The sequence below is a fragment of the Staurois parvus genome, unplaced genomic scaffold, assembly GCF_062004578.1.
Source record: "Staurois parvus isolate SC_StPar_1 unplaced genomic scaffold, SC_StPar_1.0 ptg000362l, whole genome shotgun sequence".
Classification (NCBI taxonomy): domain Eukaryota; kingdom Metazoa; phylum Chordata; class Amphibia; order Anura; family Ranidae; genus Staurois; species Staurois parvus.
This window is the reverse complement of record NW_028318158.1, coordinates 7344052-7368107: the sequence shown is the minus strand read 5'-3', so window position 1 is coordinate 7368107 and position 24056 is coordinate 7344052. Positions and strand designations below refer to the sequence as shown.

Sequence of the window (24056 nt, the reverse complement as noted above, 5' to 3'; positions counted from 1 at the left end):
TCAGAGTGTAAAACTCCACCCATATCCAGCCTTCTTGGCCATCGGCCGGCCCCTAACCACGCCTCCATCAGGTCCAATCCACGACGAAGGCTCCGCCTCCAACTTTTCACATGCTTCCTCCAGAACGTTACTCCGTCCCTGTAACGTTCTCCTGCATCTCGAGGCGCCGCCTCTGTCCGTTGTCTTCGCTCCTCCTCTTCAACGTATTTTCGGTCCCGTCAGGAAACTAACGACACCGCCTCCGTTTCTCAACGCTCCTCCCTCCGGTTCCTCCTTCTGGAGGTCCGTTGCTCCTCCCTCGTTACCGCCTTCTCCTCCTCCTCTTCGGTCATGGCCGGAAGTGATCAGTCGTCCAGTATAGGCATTTCCGGTGACGTCACGGCCCGGACTCCATTAGTGCCGCAGCTGAGGGGGGAAGAAGCAGCCGCTGCCTGTGACAGCCCCGGAGCCGAGCAGCGTCGTGTCCCCCCCTCCCTCCCCGCTCCCCCCTCACCTCCCTCTTCCTCCTCCCTGTTCTCCTCCCCGGGAGGGGGACTGCGCCGTGTCCTCCCAACCTCCTCCACCACGGCCGCTCTCGGCGAGGAAAGTCTGGCCTCCGCTTCCTCCGACTCGGACACCGGCCGAGCGTCCCCTCCCCCGCGGAAGAAGCTCCGAGCCTCGGAGGAGGCAGCGGCAGAGGCGGCAGGGCTCGTCACAGGGAACATGCAGGCCAACGGGGCGGCGGCAGGCGGAGCGGAGCCGGGATCCCCCCCTTCCTCCTCCTCCCCCTCCTCATCGTCCACCATGGCCGCCCAGAACGGCGGAGAGCTGCCGGCCCACTCCAATGGCCTCCTCACCAGCAGCAACGGAGACTCCTGTGCCGCCAGCAGCAGCGGTGGCGGTGTTGGCGGAGGAGGCGGGGGCACCGAGCAGCCCGGCCTGAAGAAGAAGAAGAGGCTGAGCCAGGCCGACGAGGACGTCATCCGCCTCATAGGGCAACACCTGCACGGCCTGGGCCTCAAGTGAGTGGGAGCACCGACCTCCGGAGGGGGGCTGATCTGTGTGTGTGTGAGCACCACCGACCTGGGGGGGGCTGATCTGTGTGTGTGTGTGAGCACCACCGACCTGGGGGGGGCTGATCTGTGTGTGTGTGTGAGCACCACCGACCTGGGGGGGGCTGATCTGTGTGTGTGTGTGAGCACCACCGACCTGGGGGGGGCTGATCTGTGTGTGTGTGTGAGCACCACCGACCTGGGGGGGGCTGATCTGTGTGTGTGTGAGCACCACCGACCTGGGGGGGGGGGGACTGATCTGTGTGTGTGAGAGCACCACCGACCTGGGGGGGGGGGGCTGATCTGTGTGTGTGTGAGAGCACCACCGACCTGGGGGGGGGGGCTGATCTGTGTGTGTGTGAGAGCACCACCGACCTGGGGGGGGGGGGCTGATCTGTGTGTGTGTGAGAGCACCACCGACCTGGGGGGGGGGGGCTGATCTGTGTGTGTGTGAGAGCACCACCGACCTGGGGGGGGGGGGCTGATCTGTGTGTGTGTGAGAGCACCACCGACCTGGGGGGGGGGGGGCTGATCTGTGTGTGTGTGTGAGAGCACCACCGACCTGGGGGGGCTGATCTGTGTGTGTGTGAGAGCACCACCGACCTGGGGGGGGCTGATCTGTGTGTGTGTGTGAGAGCACCACCGACCTGGGGGGGGCTGATCTGTGTGTGTGTGTGAGAGCACCACCGACCTGGGGGGGGCTGATCTGTGTGTGTGTGTGAGAGCACCACCGACCTGGGGGGGGCTGATCTGTGTGTGTGTGTGAGAGCACCACCGACCTGGGGGGGGCTGATCTGTGTGTGTGTGTGAGAGCACCACCGACCTGGGGGGGGCTGATCTGTGTGTGTGTGTGAGAGCACCACCGACCTGGGGGGGGCTGATCTGTGTGTGTGTGTGAGAGCACCACCGACCTGGGGGGGGCTGATCTGTGTGTGTGTGTGAGAGCACCACCGACCTGGGGGGGGCTGATCTGTGTGTGTGTGTGAGAGCACCACCGACCTGGGGGGGGCTGATCTGTGTGTGTGTGTGAGAGCACCACCGACCTGGGGGGGGCTGATCTGTGTGTGTGTGTGAGAGCACCACCGACCTGGGGGGGGCTGATCTGTGTGTGTGTGTGTGTGAGAGCACCACCGACCTGGGGGGGGCTGATCTGTGTGTGTGTGTGTGTGAGAGCACCACCGACCTGGGGGGGGCTGATCTGTGTGTGTGTGTGTGTGAGAGCACCACCGACCTGGGGGGGGCTGATCTGTGTGTGTGTGTGTGTGAGAGCACCACCGACCTGGGGGGGGCTGATCTGTGTGTGTGTGTGTGTGAGAGCACCACCGACCTGGGGGGGGCTGATCTGTGTGTGTGTGTGTGAGAGCACCACCGACCTGGGGGGGGCTGATCTGTGTGTGTGTGTGTGAGAGCACCACCGACCTGGGGGGGGCTGATCTGTGTGTGTGTGTGTGAGCACCACCGACCTGGGGGGGGCTGATCTGTGTGTGTGTGTGTGTGAGAGCACCACCGACCTGGGGGGGGCTGATCTGTGTGTGTGTGTGAGAGCACCACCGACCTGGGGGGGGCTGATCTGTGTGTGTGTGTGTGTGAGAGCACCACCGACCTGGGGGGGGCTGATCTGTGTGTGTGTGTGTGAGAGCACCACCGACCTGGGGGGGGCTGATCTGTGTGTGTGTGTGTGTGAGAGCACCACCGACCTGGGGGGGGCTGATCTGTGTGTGTGTGTGTGTGAGAGCACCACCGACCTGGGGGGGGCTGATCTGTGTGTGTGTGTGTGAGAGCACCACCGACCTGGGGGGGGCTGATCTGTGTGTGTGTGTGTGAGAGCACCACCGACCTGGGGGGGGGCTGATCTGTGTGTGTGTGTGTGTGTGTGTGTGAGAGCACCACCGACCGGGGGGGGGGCTGATCTGTGTGTGTGTGTGAGAGCACCACCGACCGGGGGGGGGGGCTGATCTGTGTGTGAGAGCACCACCGTCCTGGGGGGGCTGATCTGTGTGTGTGTGTGTGTGTGCACCACCGACCTGGGGGGGGGGGGCTGGTGTGTGTGGGTGCACCACCGACCTGGGGGGGGGGGGCTGATCTGTGTGTGTGGGAGCACCACCGACCTGGGGGGGGGGCTGATCTGTGTGTGTGGGAGCACCACCGACCTGGGGGGGGGGCTGATCTGTGTGTGTGGGAGCACCACCGACCTGGGGGGGGGGGGGGCTGATCTGTGTGTGTGAGAGCACCACCGACCTAGGGGGGGGGGGCTGATCTGTGTGTGTGTGAGAGCACCACCGACCTAGGGGGGGGGGCTGATCTGTGTGTGTGTGAGAGCACCACCGACCTAGGGGGGGGGGGGCTGATCTGTGTGTGTGTGAGAGCACCACCGACCTAGGGGGGGGGGGGCTGATCTGTGTGTGTGTGAGATCACCACCGACCTAGGGGGGGGGGGGCTGATCTGTGTGTGTGTGAGATCACCACCGACCTAGGGGGGGGGGGGCTGATCTGTGTGTGTGTGAGATCACCACCGACCAGGGGGGGGGGCGCTGATCTGTGTGTGTGTGAGATCACCACCGACCTGGGGGGGGGGGCGCTGATCTGTGTGTGTGTGAGAGCACCACCGACCTGGGGGGGGGGGCTGATCTGTGTGTGTGTGGGAGCACCACCGACCTGGGGGGGGGGGGCTGATCTGTGTGTGTGAGAGCACCAGACAGCCCGATCGGTGGGTGTGTTCAGATACCTGGGTCCCCCGCCCCCCGATCGGTGTGTGGACAAGGGCACCTGGACCGATGATGGCCCGATTGGTGTGTGTGTGTGTGTGTGTGTGGAGCGGACACCTGGACCGGTGGCGGCCCGATCGGTGGGTGTGTTAAGATACCTGGGTCCCCCACCCCCGATCGGTGTGTGGACAAGGGCACCTGGACCGGTAAAGGTCCGATCGGTGTGTGTGCGCGCACGAGCGGACACCTGGACCGGTAAAGGTCCGATCGGTGTGTGTGCGCGCACGAGCGGACACCTGGACCGGTAAAGGTCCGATCGGTGTGTGTGCGTGCGCGCACGAGCGGACACCTGGACCGGTAAAGGTCCGATCGGTGTGTGTGCGTGCGCGCACGAGCGGACACCTGGACCGGTAAAGGTCCGATCGGTGTGTGTGCGTGCGCGCACGAGCGGACACCTGGACCGGTAAAGGTCCGATCGGTGTGTGTGCGTGCGCGCACGAGCGGACACCTGGACCGGTAAAGGTCCGATCGGTGTGTGTGCGTGCGCGCACGAGCGGACACCTGGGCCGGTAAAGGTCCGATCGGTGTGTGTGTGTGTGTGTGTGTGTGTGTGTGCGCGCACGAGCGGACACCTGGGCCGGTAAAGGTCCGATCGGTGTTTGTGTGTGCGCGCACGAGCGGACACCTGGGCCGGTAAAGGTCCGATCGGTGTGTGTGTGTGTGTGTGTGTGTGTGTGTGTGTGTGTGTGCGCGCACGAGCGGACACCTGGGCCGGTAAAGGTCCGATCGGTGTTTGTGTGTGCGCGCACGAGCGGACACCTGGGCCGTTAAAGGTCCGATCGGTGTGTGTGCGTACGAGCGGACACCTGGGCCGGTAAAGGTCCGATCGGTGTGTGTGTGTGCGCGTGCGCACGAGCGGACACCTGGGCCAGTAAAGGTCCAATCGGTGTGTGTGTGTGTGTGTGTGTGCGCACGAGCGGACACCTGGGCCGGTAAAGGTCCGATCGGTGTTTTTGTGTGCGCGCACGAGCGGACACCTGGGCCGGTAAAGGTCCGATCGGTGTGTGTGTGTGTGTGTGTGCGCGCGCACGAGCGGACACCTGGGCCGGTAAAGGTCCGATCGGTGTGTGTGTGCACCTGTGGACACCTGGACCGATGACTGCCTGATCTGTGTGTACGAGCGGACACCTGGACCGATGATAGCCTGGTGTGTGTGTACACCTGGACCGATGACGGCCCGATCGGTTGTGTATTCATGAGCGGACACCTGGACCGATGACGGGCCGATCTTGTGTGTGTGTGTGTACGAGCGGACACCTGGACCGATGATGGCCCAGTGTGTGTGTGTGTGTGTGTACGCGCACGCGCAGACACCTGGACCGATGACTGCCCAATGGGGGAGTGTGTGCACACCTGGACCGATTATGGCCCTGTGTGTGCGCGCGCGCGGACACCTGGACCGATCACGGCCCGATAGGTGTGTGTGGACACCTGGACTGTTGACAGCCCGATCGGTGTGTGTATGAGTGGACCCCTGGACCGATGATGGCCTGATCAGTTGTGTGTGCATGCGTGGACACCTGGACCGATGACGGCCCGATCTGTGTGTACGAGCGGACACCTGGACCGGTGACAGCCCGATCTGTGTGTACGAGCGGACACCTGGACCGGTGACAGCCCGAACGGTGGGTGTGTGCGCATGCGCGGACACCTGGACCGGTGACGGCCCGATCGGTGGGTGTGTGTTCAGATACCTGGGTTCCCCCCACGATCTGTGTGTATGGACAAGGGCACCTGGACCGATGGCGGCCTAGTCGGTGTGTGGACACCTGGACTGTTGACAGCCCGATCGGTGTGTGTGCGCATGAGCGGACCCCTGGACCGATGATGGCCTGATCGGTTGTGTGTGTATGAGCGGACACCTGGACCGATGACGGCCCGATCGGGGGTGTGTGTGTGTGTGTGTGTGTGTGTGTGTGTGTGTGTGTGTGTGTGTACTGATGACTGCCCGATCTGTGTGTGTGCACGCGTGGACACCTGGACTGATGACTGCCTGATCGGTGTGTGTGTGTGTGGACACCTGGACCGATGACGGCCCGATTGATGGGTGTACGTGCGCGAGCAGACACCTGGACCGTTGACGGCCCGATCGGTGTGTGTGTGTGGACAAGGGCACCTGGACCAATGGCGGCCCGATCTGTGTGTGTGGACAAGGGCACCTGGACCAATGGTGGCCCGATCTGTGTGTGTGGACAATGGCGGCCCGATCTGTGTGTGTGGACAAGGGCACCTGGACCAATGACGGCCCGATCGGTGTGTGCCGACACCTGGACTGATGACAGTCTGATCAGTGGGTGTGTGTTCAGATACCTGGGTCCCCCCCCAAATTGTCGTGTGTGGACAACGGCACCTGGACCGATGACTGCCCGATCTGTGTGTGTGTACGAGAGGACACCTGGACCGATGGCGGCCCGATCGGTTTGTGTGCATGGAGACCTAAATACGATCCAAAAACAATGATATGGTGCTACAACCCTGACCCAGTTAAACGATTCCCAAGGTTGGAGCTTGTTCTTCACTGTGCTGGGCTAGCAGTCTCCATCTGCTTGTATATAGTCATCCAAAGCATGATAAAGTCCGCAACAAGGTGAATATAAAAACTTGTCTTGTTTCAAAGGGGTGTAAGGTTCCATACAACAGCCAACACTAACGCGTTTCAGTCTGAAAAGACCTTACAGCTTTAGTATGTGTACCAACCTGGGGGGTACCAATATATGCATGTGTACTGACCAGAGACAGACCGCTCTCTGTGTACATGTCCCTACCAGAGATACCAATCTATCTGTGTACACCAATCAGTGTATGTTTGCTGACATCTATACCAGTTATAGCCCAATCTATGTGCTGCCACAGATTATCATATAAACACAACGATCAGACTATCTATGGCACTGACATTTCTAATCAGTGTGTACTGACACCTATACCAATGACAGGCCAATCAGTGTGTTCTGACATCTATACAGTTAACAGCCCGATCAGTGTATACTGATATTTATGGCACTGACAGTCTGATCAGTATGCACACATCTATTCCAATGATGGCCTGATCAGTTTGTACTGACGTTTATTGCATGGTCAGTCTGGTCAATGTATACTGATATCCATGGCATTGACATCTGGATGGGTGTGTACTGGCACCTGTGGCACTGATGTCCTGATCATTGTGTATACAGATTGATCCGTATTTGTGTACGGTTATGTAGAGCACTCGCCTATCTGGCACTAACAGCCTGATCAGTATGTGTTTATGGACAACTGTGACTGATTTAGTGTGTGTCTGTGTTTGCATCTGTCACTGTATACAGACTTCCATGGCACTAACAGCCTGATCAGAGAGATCTGTAGCACTGACACTCAGTAGTGCATATATACTGGCAAGTGATTACCGACACCAAGCAGTGTGTGTATACCAACAGGTGATTGCTGATACTGAGCAGTATATGCGTACTTTGAGGTCTGACGCATTGATGACCTGAGCAATTGTCTGACTGTACTGACCTTGCACTGGCTGACCAGTGATAAGCAGCGGGTGTAGAGTGCGGGTGTAGAGTGCGGGTGTAGAGTGCGGGTGTAGGACACTTATCGGTTAGATCTTTGAATACTGATATCTGAGGGACTGACAGTGGGGAGTGTGTGTGGCAGGTGAAGTGTTGACCCTGAACTGATTTCTGAGGAGCTGGCAATGAGTAGAGGTTGTACATTTTCGGCACTGATAGTCTGTTCTCAGTGTATATATCACTATCTGAGTCTTTCAGGCCACTCATTGTGTCTGTGCTCCATCCTCTGAGGCAATGTTTCTCGACTTTTTTTTTTTTCAGTCAAGACACCTTTTAAAATGGATAATTTCATGGCACCCTTTAAAATACTGCACAATCTAAAGGCATCCCATTCTAAAATGTAAAGAACAATTCTACACACATCCAGTACATCCAACGTGTGAGGTGATTTATTCTTCCAAAGCAAATACACCTTTGCACACTGGTACTGACTAGTATTCATGTCTTTTCTCTCTCTGCTAATGTGACTCCAGTGCTGACAGGAGCATACAAGAATGATGTGCATGCACTCCACGTCCTCCTTATCAATTGACAATGTCATTGGTTGTTAGGATGCTGGCGGCTAGGTCATAAAAGTGCACAATGAAAACCTGTGGCTTTGTGTACTAAAAGGCAGGCTTGATCCACTTGCTGGCTTGTATAAAATTTTTGGAGATTTTGCCAAGGCACCCCTGAAGAAGCCTGGAGGCACACCAGGGTGCCTGGGCACCCTGGTTGACAGAGGCTGCTCTGAGACACCAATATGCATGATGCGTCTGTGCTCAGTCCTCTGAGGCACAGATATCCTGATCAGTGTATCTGCGTCGTCCTCTGAGGAACTGATCCTGGATGTGTGTGCTCTGTCCTCTGAGGAACCGATATCCTGGATGTGTGCGCTCTGTCCCCTGAGGAACCGATATCCTGGATGTGTGCGCTCCTTCCCCTGAGGAACCGATATCCTGGATGTGTGCGCTCCGTCCCCTGAGGAACCGATATCCTGGATGTGTGCGCTCCGTCCCCTGAGGAACCGATATCCTGGATGTGTGCGCTCCGTCCCCTGAGGAACCGATATCCTGGATGTGTGCGCTCCGTCCCCTGAGGAACCGATATCCTGGATGTGTGCGCTCCGTCCCCTGAGGAACCGATATCCTGGATGTGTGCGCTCCGTCCCCTGAGGAACCGATATCCTGGATGTGTGCGCTCCGTCCCCTGAGGAACCGATATCCTGGATGTGTGCGCTCCGTCCCCTGAGGAACCGATATCCTGGATGTGTGCGCTCCGTCCTCTGAGGAGCCGATATCCTGGATGACGTGTCTGTGCTCCGTCCTCTGAGGAGCCGATATCCTGGATGTGTGTGCTCCGTCCTCTGAGGAACCGATATCCTGGATGTGTGTGCTCCGTCCTCTGAGGAGCCGATATCCTGGATGTCTGTGCTCCGTCCTCTGAGGAGCCGATATCCTGGATGTCTGTGCTCCGTCCTCTGAGGAGCCGATATCCTGGATGTCTGTGCTCCGTCCTCTGAGGAGCCGATATCCTGGATGTCTGTGCTCCATCCTCTGAGGAGCCGATATCCTGGATGTCTGTGCTCCGTCCTCTGAGGAGCCGATATCCTGGATGTCTGTGCTCCGTCCTCTGAGGAGCCGATATCCTGGATGTCTGTGCTCCGTCCTCTGAGGAGCCGATATCCTGGATGTCTGTGCTCCGTCCTCTGAGGAGCCGATATCCTGGATGTCTGTGCTCCGTCCTCTGAGGAGCCGATATCCTGGATGTCTGTGCTCCGTCCTCTGAGGAGCCGATATCCTGGATGTCTGTGCTCCGTCCTCTGAGGAGCCGATATCCTGGATGACGTGTCTGTGCTCCGTCCTCTGAGGAGCCGATATCCTGGATGACGTGTCTGTGCTCCGTCCTCTGAGGAGCCGATATCCTGGATGACGTGTCTGTGCTCCGTCCTCTGAGGAGCCGATATCCTGGATGACGTGTCTGTGCTCCGTCCTCTGAGGCACTGAGATCTTGGATGTGTGTGCTTCATCTCTTGAGGCACCAATGTCCTAATCAGTGTAACTCTACGCCGTTCTCTAAGGCACCGATATCCGGGATAATGTGTCTGTGTGCTTTGTCCTCTGAGGCACCGATATTCCAGGTGATATGTCTGCCCTCCGGTCCCCAAGGCACCGATATCCTGGGTGATTTGTCTGTGCGCCATCCTGGTGTGTGTGTTCTGACACTTTAGACGCAGAAACGAATTGGCATGTTTATACTGACATGTGAGTCACTGACAGGTTAGCCCGCATTTGTGTACTAAAATCGGAGACGCTGATATGCTTGCCATTGTTCACATACTGACTTGAGAGCCACTGGCTGCCTGTCTAGAATGTACATTCTGACTTGAGACACTGAAAGCCTTGGCATTTGTGTAATGATGTTTATCGAGTATGCACTGACCTGCTAAGTGTTTGTATTGGTATCTGAGGCAATGGCACCAATTAAGGTGTGTGTATACTGTCATAAATAGGTGCAAACTGACTTTAGAGCATATTTACTGAAATCAGGGACACTGATATATAGATTTTAGAATCTAATAATTTGACCTCTGGAAGATTTTACCTCCTTCATAACCAGGCCGTGTTTTGCTATTCAGTACTGTGCTAATTTAACTTACAATTGTTCTGTCATGCAGCACTGTACACAAATTAAATTTTTTATTTTTTTCACACAAATAGAGCTTTCTTTTGGCGGTAGTAGATCACCACTGGGTTTTTTATTTTTCTTCAGTATATAAATGAAAAAAGACCAAAAATTTAGAAATAAAAAAACTATTTTTTATTCTTTTGCCGTAAAACCCTATCCAACTAAATAAAAAATGAAATGCCTTCATAAATTTAGGCCAAAATTAATTCTGCTACGTCTTTGATTTAAAAAAAAAAAAAAAAAAAAAATTCCATTAAGTGTATATTGGTTTGCATGAAACTTATAGCATCTACAAGTGTGTATGTGTGTAATAAATATATATATTATATTGGATATGTACACTTCTCAAAAAAATTAAAGAACACTTTGAAAACACATCAGATCTCAATGGGGAAAAATATGCTGGATATCTATACTGATATAGTCTGGGTAATGTGTTAGGAATGTAAGGATGCCCCATTGTTTGATGAAAATTATCAAAGACCCCCCAAAAATCAGAGGGGAAAAAAATAATGCAGCAGGCTAGTCAACTTTGCTGAAATTTAATTGCAGCAACTAAAAATGGTACTTAGTAGTTTGGCCCCCACGTGCTTGTATGCATGCCTGTATGCTTGTATGTATCCTAATGAGACAATGAATGGTGTCCTGGGGTATTTCCTCCCAGATCTGGACCAGGGCATCACTGAGCTCCTGGACAGTCTGAGGTGCAACCTGGCGGGGTCGGATGGACAGAAACATGATATCCCAGAGGTGTTCTATTGGATTTAGGTCAGGCGAGCGTGGGGGCCATTCAATTGTATGAATTCCTTCATCCTCCAGGAACTGCCTGCATACTCTCACCACATGAGGCCGGGCATTGTCGTGCACCAAGAGGAACCCAAGACCCACTGCACCAGTGTAGGGTCTGACAATGGGTCCAAGGATTTCATTCCGATACCTAATTGCACTCGGGTGCCATTGTCTAGCCTGTAGAGGTCTGTGCGTCCCTCCATGGATATGCCTCCCCAGACCGTCACTGATCCACCACCAAAACGGTCATGCTGAATGATGTTACAGGCAGCATAACATTCGCCACGACTTCTCCAGAGCTTTTCATGTCTGGCACATGTGCTCAGGGTGAACCTGCTCTCATCTGTGAAAAGCAGAGTACCACTGGTGGACCTGCCAATTCTGGTGTTCAATGGCAAATACCAATCAAGCTCTATGGTGCAGTGAGCACAGGGCCCACTAGAGGATGTCGGGCCCTCAGGCCACCCTCCATGAAGTCTGTTTCTGATTGTTTAGTCAGAGAGATTCACACCAGTAGCCTGCTGGAGGTAATGTTGTAGGGCTCTGGCAGTGCTGATCCTATTCCTTCTCGCAAAAAGGAGCAGATACCAGTCCTGATGGTTTAAGGAACTTTTACGGCCCTGTCCAGCTCTCCTGGAGTAACTGCCTGTCTCCTGGATTCTCCTCTATGCTCTTGAGACTGTCCTGGGAGACACGGCAAGCCTTCTGACAATGGCACGTATTGATGTGCCATCCTGAAGTAGTTGTACTGCTTGTGCAAAATCTGTAGGGTCCAGGCATCGCCTCATGCTACCAGTAGTGACACTGATCCTAACCAAATGCAAAACTAGTGAAAAACAGTCAAACGATGAGTAGGGTAAAAAAATGTCAGTAGCCTCCACCTGTAAAACCATTCCTGTTTTGGGGGTCGTCTCATTGTTGCCCATCTAGTTCACCTGTTAATTTCATTAACGCCAAAGCAGCTGAAACTGATTACCAACCCTCTCTGCTGCTTAACTGACCAGATCAATATCAGGAGTTTCAGTGACTTAATTCTATATACTCTGATTAAAAAGTGTTCCTTACATTTTTTTTGAGGGGTGTGTGTGTATTAGAATCTTTATTTTATTTTTTTTATCTTTTTATACTGGTAATGGTGGCGATCAACAACTTATAGCGGAACTTGTGATATTGCGATGGGCAATCTGATACTGAGTGGGAACTAACTGATATTACCATTGGCACGAATACAGTGATCAGTGCTAATATTCACTTTACTGATGACATTGTGATTCTGCGCAGCTGACCCGCACTGCAGCACTGTGCACGGTTGGCAAGTGGTTAAGTCCATTCAGATGGAGTCATGTAACATGTAATACAAATCTGTACCCTCAGGGCTGCTTTTGTGCACAAGTTCAGAGGTCTAAGGTGTCAATAGACTGGGGTCCTAAAGCAGACCTTTCACTAAAAATCACAGCAGCGTACAGTGCTGCATGCTGATGAAATCCAGTTACTTTCATTATTGTGTAAACCGTGTATTGCTTTTACTAATACTACTTTTTTTTTTCCACTTATTGAGTGAGGCTCTGGTGATGTAACCCTGGCCTCACAGAAGCTCCATGGGATGTTCCAGGAGGCAGACCTAGAGTTTGACACAGTTTCATGGGTAAAGAGAGATGGATTCATATACCACTTTGTATATCTTCGTTCTCTTTTCCTTCCCATTTTTATAAAGGATAAAAAGACTGCAATTTTTGGTTTGTAGATTGCCATTACTAAATGCTACTAAAGGGGCCTTTGTGCTAAAACAGAACAAAAGTCTGCAATACTTATCTCTTCAACTGTCCGAGGTCCTTTTGCTTGCAGCTTCTTCTGGGGGCAGGGCTGCAGGTGTCTTCCTTGGCTGATGCGTGATGACATCACTCCTGCATATGTACAGCAGTTCAGTCATCATTGCACACAGGATCAATGCCTAAGTGTAAACTGAGCCACGCATGTGCAGCTCAGTGTACATGCTAAAGACTGCCTGCAGGCACATAGGTTTGCAGAAGAGACATTGCATGTCCTGTAGGTAATAGAGAGCCTGCATGCTCACAGTTTAAAACAGTAGAAAAGTCCATCAACAGAATTCTAAAAAACATCCACCAGCAAGGTAATGCTATAATGTGCTAGTATCTACCACCACATTATGGCATACGTACCTTTAAAACGAAGCCCTCCAGCAATGTGCTGTCACCACTCACAGGGCTTCCATCTTCATCCGGTCTTCCTTCCATCTTCGCGGGCTCCGCTGGTATGAATGGCCAAGCTGTGATAGCTTCACTCCTGTGCATGTGCGCGGAAGTCATAGCACGGAGCTCTGAAGGGATGACGTGAGTATGCTGTCCCTTCAGAAACATGCGCTGGTGATGTCACTGGCTGCATCCTGTGTGAATATCTCCTAAACACTGTAAGTTTAGGAGATAGTCACTGTACCTACAGGTAAGCCTTTAACCAGTTCCCACCCAGCCAATAGCACATAGGCGGCCGGGCGAGCAGCTCATCCCTCCGGGTGGACGCCATATGGTGTCCTTTTAGGCATGTGCAGTTTGCCTGCCTGCTGGGCCCATCTGCAGCGCGATCTGTCACCGGCCGTCTACCTCGGACACGGCCGTTGACAGATCTGTGTACCGGCACCGTTTCCAGTACTATGTGACCTGCTGTGACCAATCACAGCAGGTCACATGACAGTTGTATACAATGGATGGCTTCCTTTCATGCTATCCATTGTATACTAGTGTCTAGCTGTGAATGGTCACAGCGATCACATGGACAAGCTGGGCTAATCACAGCCCAGCTGTCGTGATTAGCCGTGGCCAAATCACAATTAAGCAAAAAAAAAAAAAACCCTGAATGAATCGGTCATTCAGGTAAATGCTTGCTTATAGCAAAGTAATTCTTTGCTATAAGCAAATTGTGGAAAAAAAAAAAAACAAAAACCTGATTACTTCCCCAATTACTATGGTAACATTATACTACTTTGGTCATAGTGAAATATGAAAAAAATCTTAAATAGAAAACAGCGTGCAGGGGTTCTTCTCTCTCGCAGCCACTCACATTTCAAATTGACATGGTTATGTGGGACTCCAGATGCATTGTTCATTCAGAGATCTGTGAATGAATAAACTAAAAGTCCCACCAGCCATCCCTAGCAGCAGATAGATTTGCAGTTATCCATGGACCCCAAGTGTGTTGACCGCTGCACTAAGCATATTGAGATTTCCTCCATCTCAGTAACTGAAGAGGTACAGCCAGAGAGCTGGAGGAAATGTTGGCAGGAGCCTGACATTGCAGCTGTGATCCACTGTTTGTAGGTGCAATGCTCTGCAGCCTGAGTGTATGTGTGTGTCACAATTTTTTGTATAGGTGAATTTTCCTCACAATTTGTTAGTCACTTCTGTGAAGTCGTTACCCTCTCCATGGGTTGACAGCACTGCTGTCCAAGGGTGGGCTACACCACTCCTTCTTGGATACAGTGGAGGCGTGAACATGGCTGGCCTAAGACGGGAAGTGTTACGGACAGGATCACCCAATAAAAATGAGGGGTGAAGTCTAACAAAAAAGTTAATGCAGCTACTACTTCTAAAGACTGGTAAACTGCACTATATTTTTTATTTTTGGATTTAGAAAATGCTTTAGCGCAGACTGATCAGCATTTATATAGTGTAATCTAAGGCACCAGTTGGCTGTATGGTGGGATGGCATGTGTTTACAATGTGATTGGGGTCAGGGGTGTCTCTGTACCATGCCTGGTATGTAAATACTGTGACTGAGCAATTGACTTCAGTGTGCCTAATCTGGGAAGGACACAAGATTTTGGAGTGGATCTGTGGATCTGTAACCATTTTTCTCCATCAAAAAATGATTCACAGTGCCAGAGTTGGAGGTGTAGTATCTGATCCCTGTGTTCAAAATGGGGCATGATCACTGACAGGCTGAGCAGTGTGTGTATATACTAAAGCTGGTCATACATGGGTTGAAATTCCCTGCTGAACGAGCCAAATATTGATCAATGTATGGGCAGACTGGTTGTACACAAGTCAATTTGTTGACTGACTTGTGTACAACCTGCCTGTCTGCTTTGTCCTGAAGGATCCCTGCCCCCTGCCTATATCCAGCAACACTTATTTTTGTATTCTGTGGGGAAGGCTCCCTGTTGTCAGAGTATAATACCAAAGGAGGGATTCCCCCCATTCACCTCAAATGTGTGGATGGGAGGAATCGAGGCATTTTTCTTTCATTCAGCCTGCTGGTTGAACGAAACAAAATGCATAATGTATGCACTGCCTTATATATACAGACTGCCCTTACGACGTATTTATTCAGAGTTTAGGTGCAAGTACGTTTCCTTTTTTTTTTTTTTTATTAGGTGGTTTACCCACTGCCTTTTTCAGCTACTTGATATCTGCTCAAAAGTCCCATTTTGATAATTCTTCCTTGTGCTTTTCCCATTCAGAAACACTTGACATCTGAAACCAAAGACCCAGGGCATCTTCCTTTTGTGTGAAAAAATTTGACACGTTTCCCTGACCTAGTGTGTCTATAACAACATTGGTGTCAGACATTCTGCTTGGTATATTTACTCCGATGTGAGTCACGTGCTGATCTCCTGGTGTTTTCTGTATTGGGATCAGAGACAGACACCCTGCCATGGTGTATATAGCGGCCTCTGAGTCATTGCTACCCTGCCCGGTGTGGTAATAATGAGGTCTGACTCAGACACTCTTTCAATGTGTTTTATGAATTCAGTCGGGCACCCCTGATCTGTGTCTGTGATTAGAAATGTGGCTTCCAGGTTCAGCATTCTGATTCAAAGGCTTTTGTAAGGCTGGTACACCCATACATGTGTGTAAGGAAAACATTTCAAGGATCCCTTTATAATGTGTTGATATTCTCATCTATGTGGAAGGCAATGTTTTGTAGTGGAGGCCTCTGTTTTTATCAGTGTATGTAGTAGGTTTTAATTAGGTCTAGTTTACATGGTTAAGTTCTGAGGATCTTTTTATTATATGTACAGTAAATTGTGCTTTCCTTTGGCTGCAGACCGGAGACCTGTTGGCCATTTTCCCTCTTTGCTGTATATAATGATATTGTGATAAGGCAAATCTTGGCAGGAATATGGATTAGACTGCTGCTAAGGTTACTGCTGACTTCTTCTCTACTTCTATGTAACAGGATGTTATTTGGGTACTCTCCATGTTTATATATTAGGTTCTGGTAGCCTTTTATGTAGATAAAAACGACGGCCCTGGAATGCTTACGTTTATCCCAACCACTAATAAGCTGGGGTGTGTGTTGCCATCACCCAAAGTGGATTGGCAAAATACCTAAAGGCCAATTGATGAGTATCCGCAGAAATTGTAGACTTGTGAAAGATTATGATGAACAGGCAGAAATATTAACACACAGATTTCTGGAAAAAAGACTTTGGACAGGAGAAACTACAGGTAGTTGGGGAAAAAAGTAAAAGATATGAATAGGGAAGTACTACTGAAGATAGTAAAGAGCGACAAAAACAAACAAGCTTTTGATGTTCCATTCATTAAGGTGTTCAACCGATAATATAAAAAGGTAGACTAAATAAACACTGGCACATCTTGAACGAAACTGTGTTAGCAAAAATATTACCTAACAGACCAAAGTTTATCTATAAAAGAGCTCCAAACCTTAGAAACCATCTGGTACACAATGTAGGAGAGCCACCAAAACCATATTTTGTTATTCCAGGAATTTAAAGGCTTTTACAGGTGTCAAAATTGTCTACCGTTCAGGACCAGTAGATGGCAAGCGGGTACATTTTGAATCAGTTACTAAGCAACAGTATAAAATCAATACATTCATCACATGCACTAGTACCCATGTCACATATGTCATCGAGTGCCCATGTTGACTTCAATATATAGGGCACACCACTAGACAGTTTTCCACCAGAATTAGAAAACATTAATATCAAAAGGGTTTATAAAAGGCAGTTTGTCAAGACACTTTAGGGAAGTACATGAAAAAAATCCTAGCAAAATGACCTTCTATGGTATTGACAGGGTCACATCACATTGGAGGGGTAGCAATATGAGCATTTTAATTTCCCAGAATGAAACGAAGTGGATACATGAAATGGCATCTATGGCGCCAGGAGGCCTCATTGTGGTTATTTGACTTTTAATTGTTTCATTGACTATGATTATTGACTTGATTCTTGGTACCAGTGAATCCCATTGATATGCCATCTGGACTAGATTTCATATATGTAACCAATTATACTATAAAGGATCTGTTTTCTCCAGGTCCATGCATCTACATATGGTTTCCCACATATTTGGGTGGAGAGGTCTATTTCTATATTTAAAGGCATATCTCACCTTCGTATAGTCCCAAACAATGTATTGAACATGTGTTCTATGCTATTTTATTTCCCTTTTTTGTTATTTTATGGTATTTTAATATATTATTGATATTTATCATGGAATTGGATAGACCTCACCCGTTGGGATATTTAAACATAGGTTCCCCCCTTCCTGTTTTCCATCAAGGCATTTGGCAGATTGGCAACCTGGGAGGTTGGGGATGGATATTGCTCTGGAGGCGGTGTTCAAAAGTATTGTTTGCTCATTGGGTGTGCGTTTTCCTCAATACCGGTATGCCATATTAATTTAGTTATATGGCGCCCAGCATCATATGGAGTGGGTGTCATAATTAACATCCCAAAGTTTTATAAGCGGGTTCTTCAACACACTGGGACAGTTTGATGACTCGGCTGTGTATATTTGGTTTGGTCCCAGGGATACATACATGTTTGGGTCAGTTAGGAATGGAAAGTTTACCCTGTAGCAATTTGGCTTCCAGCAGTTGCATTAAGTTGTATGGATGGACCATTATATCATGGCGACCGCTATAAGAACATTGCAGCCGCCAGGACTACAATATCATGGTGGTCTTCAGGAAATTATCTTTATTAGGTGTGCCATGATTTACAGATCAGCGCTGCATTGATCTGAGGATGAACTATTGGGATATCTGCCCACCTGCTTTATTTGCTGGGTTTTAAGTACTGTTGGGCCAGCTGGGGATATGAAGGTTCTTCCCCAGCAACATGGTTTTAGAATCCAGATTAAGAAGTAGAGGCGGACTAACACATCATGGTGACCGACCATGATTGCAACATCATGGCGGGTATTAGGTAGTTTACTTGTTGCTAGGAGACTAGCCTGCATATATAGAACTCCAGTGGGGCGATCTAGCTCTGCTCCTGATGTCATATGACGAAACGCGTTGGGCGGAGATAGCAGCGTCACATCCGGTCTACACAAGCGTCCTGGGACACATTTGTTTTTAAAGTGCCAAATATATGGAATACATGTTAAGTGCATTTTTAAGTGGTTTTTATGCAATAAAAATGGTATAACGCTATGGAAGTCTCCCTTTTTGATTGCTTTACTGCGGAGGAGTATTGTGACTGTTTAAGTTTCCTTACAAGAGGACTCCGGTTGTTAAAGGGCACAGGAGATTGCATCGCCCTAGGGGCTGGTTAAAGCGCCTTTTGACCTACCTTCACATAGGGGTCAATACCTTGCGGTGAGTGGGGCACTGGAGGGGGAGCACGAGTGGAGCACTTATCACCGTTGTCTGCTGGCAATATCACCAAATTGTCACTATATCATGTTCCTCATTTTGGTGAGGAAGGTGTTTTTATAGCACCAGGACTTTATTTTCATGAACTGATCTGCACATTCGATTTTGTACGTTTTCAGGATTACGTTTGTTTGCCGTAGTAGGTTTGCACACTGGCGTTCACAACACTGTGCACCAGGTTCATATCTACTTAGGGGGAGGTGTATTATAGTCCCCATCACAATATTATATAATTTTCATGGTTTAAGGTTATTTGTATGCACAAATCACTACAAGCAACAATACTTTAGAGGTATACCCCCTATAGAGGGAGGTGTATTATAGTACCCATTAGGTGCATTCACATAAAATAGGTTTACATTTTTTTTTTTCATTATACATTCACAATAGGAAATGGAACACATAAGAACACATTGATTAGGGAGGTGCATTGTAGTATTTCACAACACTACATTAGTAGCACCTCCAGACTTCCACAGTAATAGCACTGCAGCTCAGCAAATTAATTTTTTTATATTGATACACATTTATTTGTAGTTCATTGCTAGCAGTAGCCTCAGGATTGCCGTCTAACTGCTGCGCAGAATTTCGCAGGTGTGTGTTTGTGTGTATATATTTATATATTTTTTTTTTTTGTATTATAGGAGAGAACATACATTTTATCTATAAAATAAGATAGTGCAGTGCTAAAGATATAAACTGAATAAATAGTATAAATTTGGATAACTCCAAACAAAACGCTCAATGACTATGTATGCGTTTTAAAACAAAAAATTCTAGAAGGTGCGTCATACGTTCAAATAAATGTAGTCAAAGTTCAAATCAACATCAACGGTTATCGCTAGGTGACATTTCCAGTATAATATAATGCTCCAGTTGGTGTGCAGGAAAATAGATAAAATGCGCACTCACCAGATGCGCATATAAATAGCGTGTTGTATGTAATAAATAATGGTCTGTCGGGGATCCCTCTTAGGGTGGTACTGGATACAGCCTGGAGTTAGACGGCCCTCCTTTAAGTTACAGGATGATGGTAAGCCGGAGTTTCCCTTTAGGAGCTGTATGGATCAAAAAACTTCCAGGCACTGAGATGGTCACCAAGGAGATGCTTTACTTGTTCTTGTTCACTTTTTTTTTTTGTTTAACCTTCCTGCTTGCAAGCTGCACAGGAGTTATGTCATCCCACTGAACCAATCCAGATGGCTGAAGATGTTGAATCCTGAAGAGGATGGGGTGAAGATGTTGGTGCTGGGGGAGGTTCATTGATGTTCACTGCAGTCTACTCTGAGGTTCATTGATCTTCATCACTGCAGTCTACCCGGAGGTTCATTGATCTTCATCACTGCAGTCTACCCGGAGGCCAGAATTCTTCCTCGCTGCTCACTGCACTTTCAGATAAGCAAGATCCAGCACCAACATCTTCACCCCCTCCCCCTAGGGAGCGTGAAGATATTTAATCCAGGGGGTCCACAATTTTTCAAACCTGACTTGCTGATCTTTAAGAATGCTTATCAATTTTTCATTGATCATAATCCAGGATATTTTGTCAACCATCGTGATATTGACCACGGGAGACTTCCATGCTTGCGCTATGGTTATTTTAGCAGCTAGGAAAATGAAGGTGATAAGGGTTCATACATGTCTGGGTATCTCATCCAAAAGGTCAGTGAACAATGCTGTATTGGGTATTTTCCTGCCCGTCGCGGAGTAGACGAGATTGAACATTCTAATCCAGAATTGCTGGACCTTTGGACAGGACCACAGCTATATACGTAAATTGCGGATTAGGGACTGATGTGAATGTACAATATATATGTAAAGCACTGCGTAAATTGATGGCGCTATATAAGTGCCTGTAATAATAATAATAGAATTACACGTGTTCATCTTTGCGTGCTAGGACAGAGGTGCTTAAAAAAATGTTTTATTTTTATACTGTTTGCTTTTTTTTTTTTTTTGTCACAAAGTATATGAACATCCATTGTGAGAGCAATAGGCAGTGGCATAAAAATGAAAAAGAATGGTGCAGCGCTAACTACAAAGGTGAATAAAAATAAATGTGTATCCTTACAATCATAAAGTGCTAATAAATCAACAAACCAAAAATATACATAACAATATAGTGCTAATTGAAACCATAACAAAGTGAACAATACTAGTGTATGGGTCACCTTAGTGACCTAAAAATGGTGATAAACACACACAATATAAAATGAAATAAACTGGTGTTAAGTGTCCTTGATAATAATCAAAAAACCTTTTAAAGCAAGTAATAAGTCCATAAAGTAACAAGTGCTGATAAAACGTGATAAAACACCATGCAATGTGTTAAACGTGAACACTTCGTGCAAGTGCCGGCACACTTTAAATCCACTCCAGCTGCAGTGCCTCCTCACCTCCTTCCTGCGACCCAAAAGGGCCCAACAGGCATTCAGGATCACTCTGGATCCTTTATATCTCCGGCTAATACCTCTCCAGAAAGCTGTGGATCATAAACGGTCTCCTATTCAGCCTCCAAATGCTTCCTCCTCTGCCTTTTATAAGGATACTCTGTAGGGTATATTACTCACAATCCCAGTGAGTAATCGAAAAGATCCTCCATAGTGTAGTATTAATAATAATGCAGTCTTTATTTAAACATAGGAAGTACACTCACATGAACCTGCAGTCCCTTCCTCCTGCTATATGTGGGTATGCTGCATCCATGTTGTACTTCCTGGGTGTACTAAGATGGCGTCCTCCACTGGAAGTGCGTCACTCGTACTGGAAGCTGCGTATCGGCGTTACGTCATGTGGTCTCGTGACTTCCTTTCGATTAGCACTATATTGTTATGTATATTTTTGGTTTGTTGATTTATTAGCACTTTATGATTGTAAGGATACACATTTTTTTTTTTCATTTTTATTCACCTTTGTAGTTAGCGCTGCACCATTCTTTTTCATTTTTTTGTTCTGATAGGTATTATCATTGGGTGTTGGCCGCTATTGGTTAGGGTATTTCAGTATCAGCGCAGGAGGATTTTTAGTTTTTCTTTTCATCTTAATAGGCAGTGACAGGTACTCTTTATGGAGAGAGCTGGGGTCAATAAGACCTCCGATCCCTTCTCTGCCCTTTTAAAGCATTTGATCACAACAAAATCCGTATTATCAATTTTCCATTTTTAAAAATAGCACAGTTTATATCCAGGGAAACCATAAGTGATGTATGCTCATCACTTGTTTCCTGTATCAGAGGTGTACAGAGTGGTTCTGGTCTTTGTATGCCATTATGATCAACCAGCAGAAGCGCCAGCTGGTTGATCGGGTGTCCCAGTGGGACGGGACTAGGACTGGCACTGACCTTTTGGATGGTCCAAGGAGGAGGGTGGCCAAATTGTACAGCGCTGAGCAATCCTTTTGGCACTATATAAACATGTATAATAATAATAAGACATGAAAGTGGCCCATTCAAGTGAATGGGGGTTTCCGCATTCATGTGAAATGCATGCAGTTGCTGTGTGCTGCTATTTGGTTTAAACAAGTGGTGAGGAGGTGACTTAACACTTAACTCACTGCCTGTCAAGTGCTCTCTGAAGAGCACTTGCTCAGCATTGTCACCATTCATGTATGTGTGTGTTTTTAATTAAATTGAATATAAGGCATTCTCTGAGGTGAAGAGGAGTGGCAGTGCTGTCATGGGACTCACAGGGCCTGAAACCGCATTTATCACTGTAGTAGCATGAGCTACCACAGTGATTGTCACCTTTCACAGCGGTCTATCAGTTGTGGCTTATGCAAAGCTGGACCATTGTAAGTATACATTTGTACCTGAAGTTCAGCTTTAAAGCAGTATTAAACCCAAAACCAAAAATGTAACCGATTGCAAATTAACAATCCTTAGACGTGGTGGCTGCATTTAGTTTTGTTTTTTTTCCCCCTCTCTTTTGCACCTGAGGTGTGCCAGCAACACCTCCTGTATGGCTCTGGATGATGGAGCACAGAGGGTACCTTTTTTGGACCGCAGCACTTTTATTGTAGGGGAAAGGGAGTGTTAGATGTACTATCAGACTTAAATACAGTAACAATTTGAAGTTGAACTCCAACTAACATTTTAAAGGCACTTTCAGCACAGCAGTTTTTTTTTTTCCTTCTGTGATAAAGGTTTTGCATAAAGAAATAGGGTTGTTGGTTCGAATCCCAACCACAGCATTACCTGTCTGGAGGTTTGTTGTTTTTTTTTTTTTTTTTTCTTAAACAAACACAATCCAGTAACGTAAAAAATTTTTTATTAAGTTATTCTTAGGGCTTGACAAATACCAGGTCACATGGAAATTAGAAATTGCATCCTGGTGCCTGGGATTTTTGTCAGCCCATTTACTGTTGGCAGAGGATGAGAGTCCAGCCAAACCCAGTGTCCCAGTGTGAGGAGCATATATGTGAGGGCCCCTCCATTTTTTTGGGGGGGGGGTGGGTGGATTTTACGTGCTTGGGTGTAACTTTAATTTTTTACAGTTTGAGAAACTTTTATCACACAGTCCCCCGTGTAATTTTTTTTTTCCTTCAGTGACCGGTTCTCTTGTGACTGAGTCACCCGGAGTCTTAAAGAATCTGCATGTCTCCTCTGTGCTCCACTGAATGTGATGCAATGCAGATCACACCGCATTACATTCTTTGGTGGCCAGGGAAACGGTCAACAGGGACCCCGACATTACGTCATACACGGAAGGAACAAGATGGGGAGGACAGCAGGATACATAGCAGGGGCGTGCACACTTTACTGGGTTGTGTGCCCACAGTAGGACTAAATGTGTAAAACAAAACCTGCAGGCGATATAAATTGCACATCCCTGTACTATATAGGGGGGCATAAGTCTATTGAGGATGGGGCTGTATTATGTAGGAGTCGTACTTCCATGATACAAGAGATTTTTTGGGAGGTGATAAGCAAACATTATGTTGCAGTTTAACACTTTTTAAATGTGCATTCATTTTTTCTTTAAGGCTTTTTCTTTTTCCTATTTTTCATCACCAATGATTGGCTGTCAACTTTGATTGCTTCCAAGCAGCATAGTTCAGATAGGTTTGAACCCTCCTGAGCTCATTGGTGGTTGCCATGTACAGCTGCTGCAGATTCTGGCTACACCAGTTTTGATAAATTCCTGCAGTTCTGCCTGTGAACTACAGAATGCCTTTGTGTTCTGTAGTTCTAACATCCTGTCCTAAAATGACACCACTGATTCTCCATATACAGTGCATCCAGAAAGTGTTCACAGCACTTAACTTTTGCCACATTTTATGTTACAGCCTTATTCCAAAATGGGTTAAATTTTTTTTTTTCCCTCAACATTCTACAAACAATACCCCATAACAACATGTAAGAAGTTACTTTTGAAATTTTTTCAATGTATTAAAAATAAAAATTAAAAAAACACATATACATAAATATTCACAGCCTTTGCCATAACACTCAAAATTGAGCTCTGGTGCATCCTGTTCCCACTGATCATTCATGAGATGTTTCCGCAACTTGATTGGAGTCCACCTGTGGGAAATTCAGTTGATTTGGACATGATTAGGAAAGGCATAAATCTATCTAGATAAGGTCCCACAGTTAACCA

At 48.3% G+C, this 24056-nt stretch overlaps 1 protein-coding gene across 2 annotated transcripts in view; it reads left to right on the top strand.

Moving 5' to 3' along the window:
- The first annotated feature begins 330 nt into the window (after positions 1-330).
- Positions 331-24056, top strand: part of WDR26 (WD repeat domain 26) — a 119172-nt gene continuing 95446 nt past the window's right edge. Inside the window, exon 1 of one of the 2 annotated variants that reach the window (XM_089685070.1) lies at positions 331-1001. In XM_089685070.1, coding sequence (XP_089541196.1) covers positions 331-1001 — 671 coding nt within the window. The remainder of the gene's footprint in view (positions 1002-24056) is intronic. The other variant, XM_089685071.1, reaches the window with a different exon arrangement.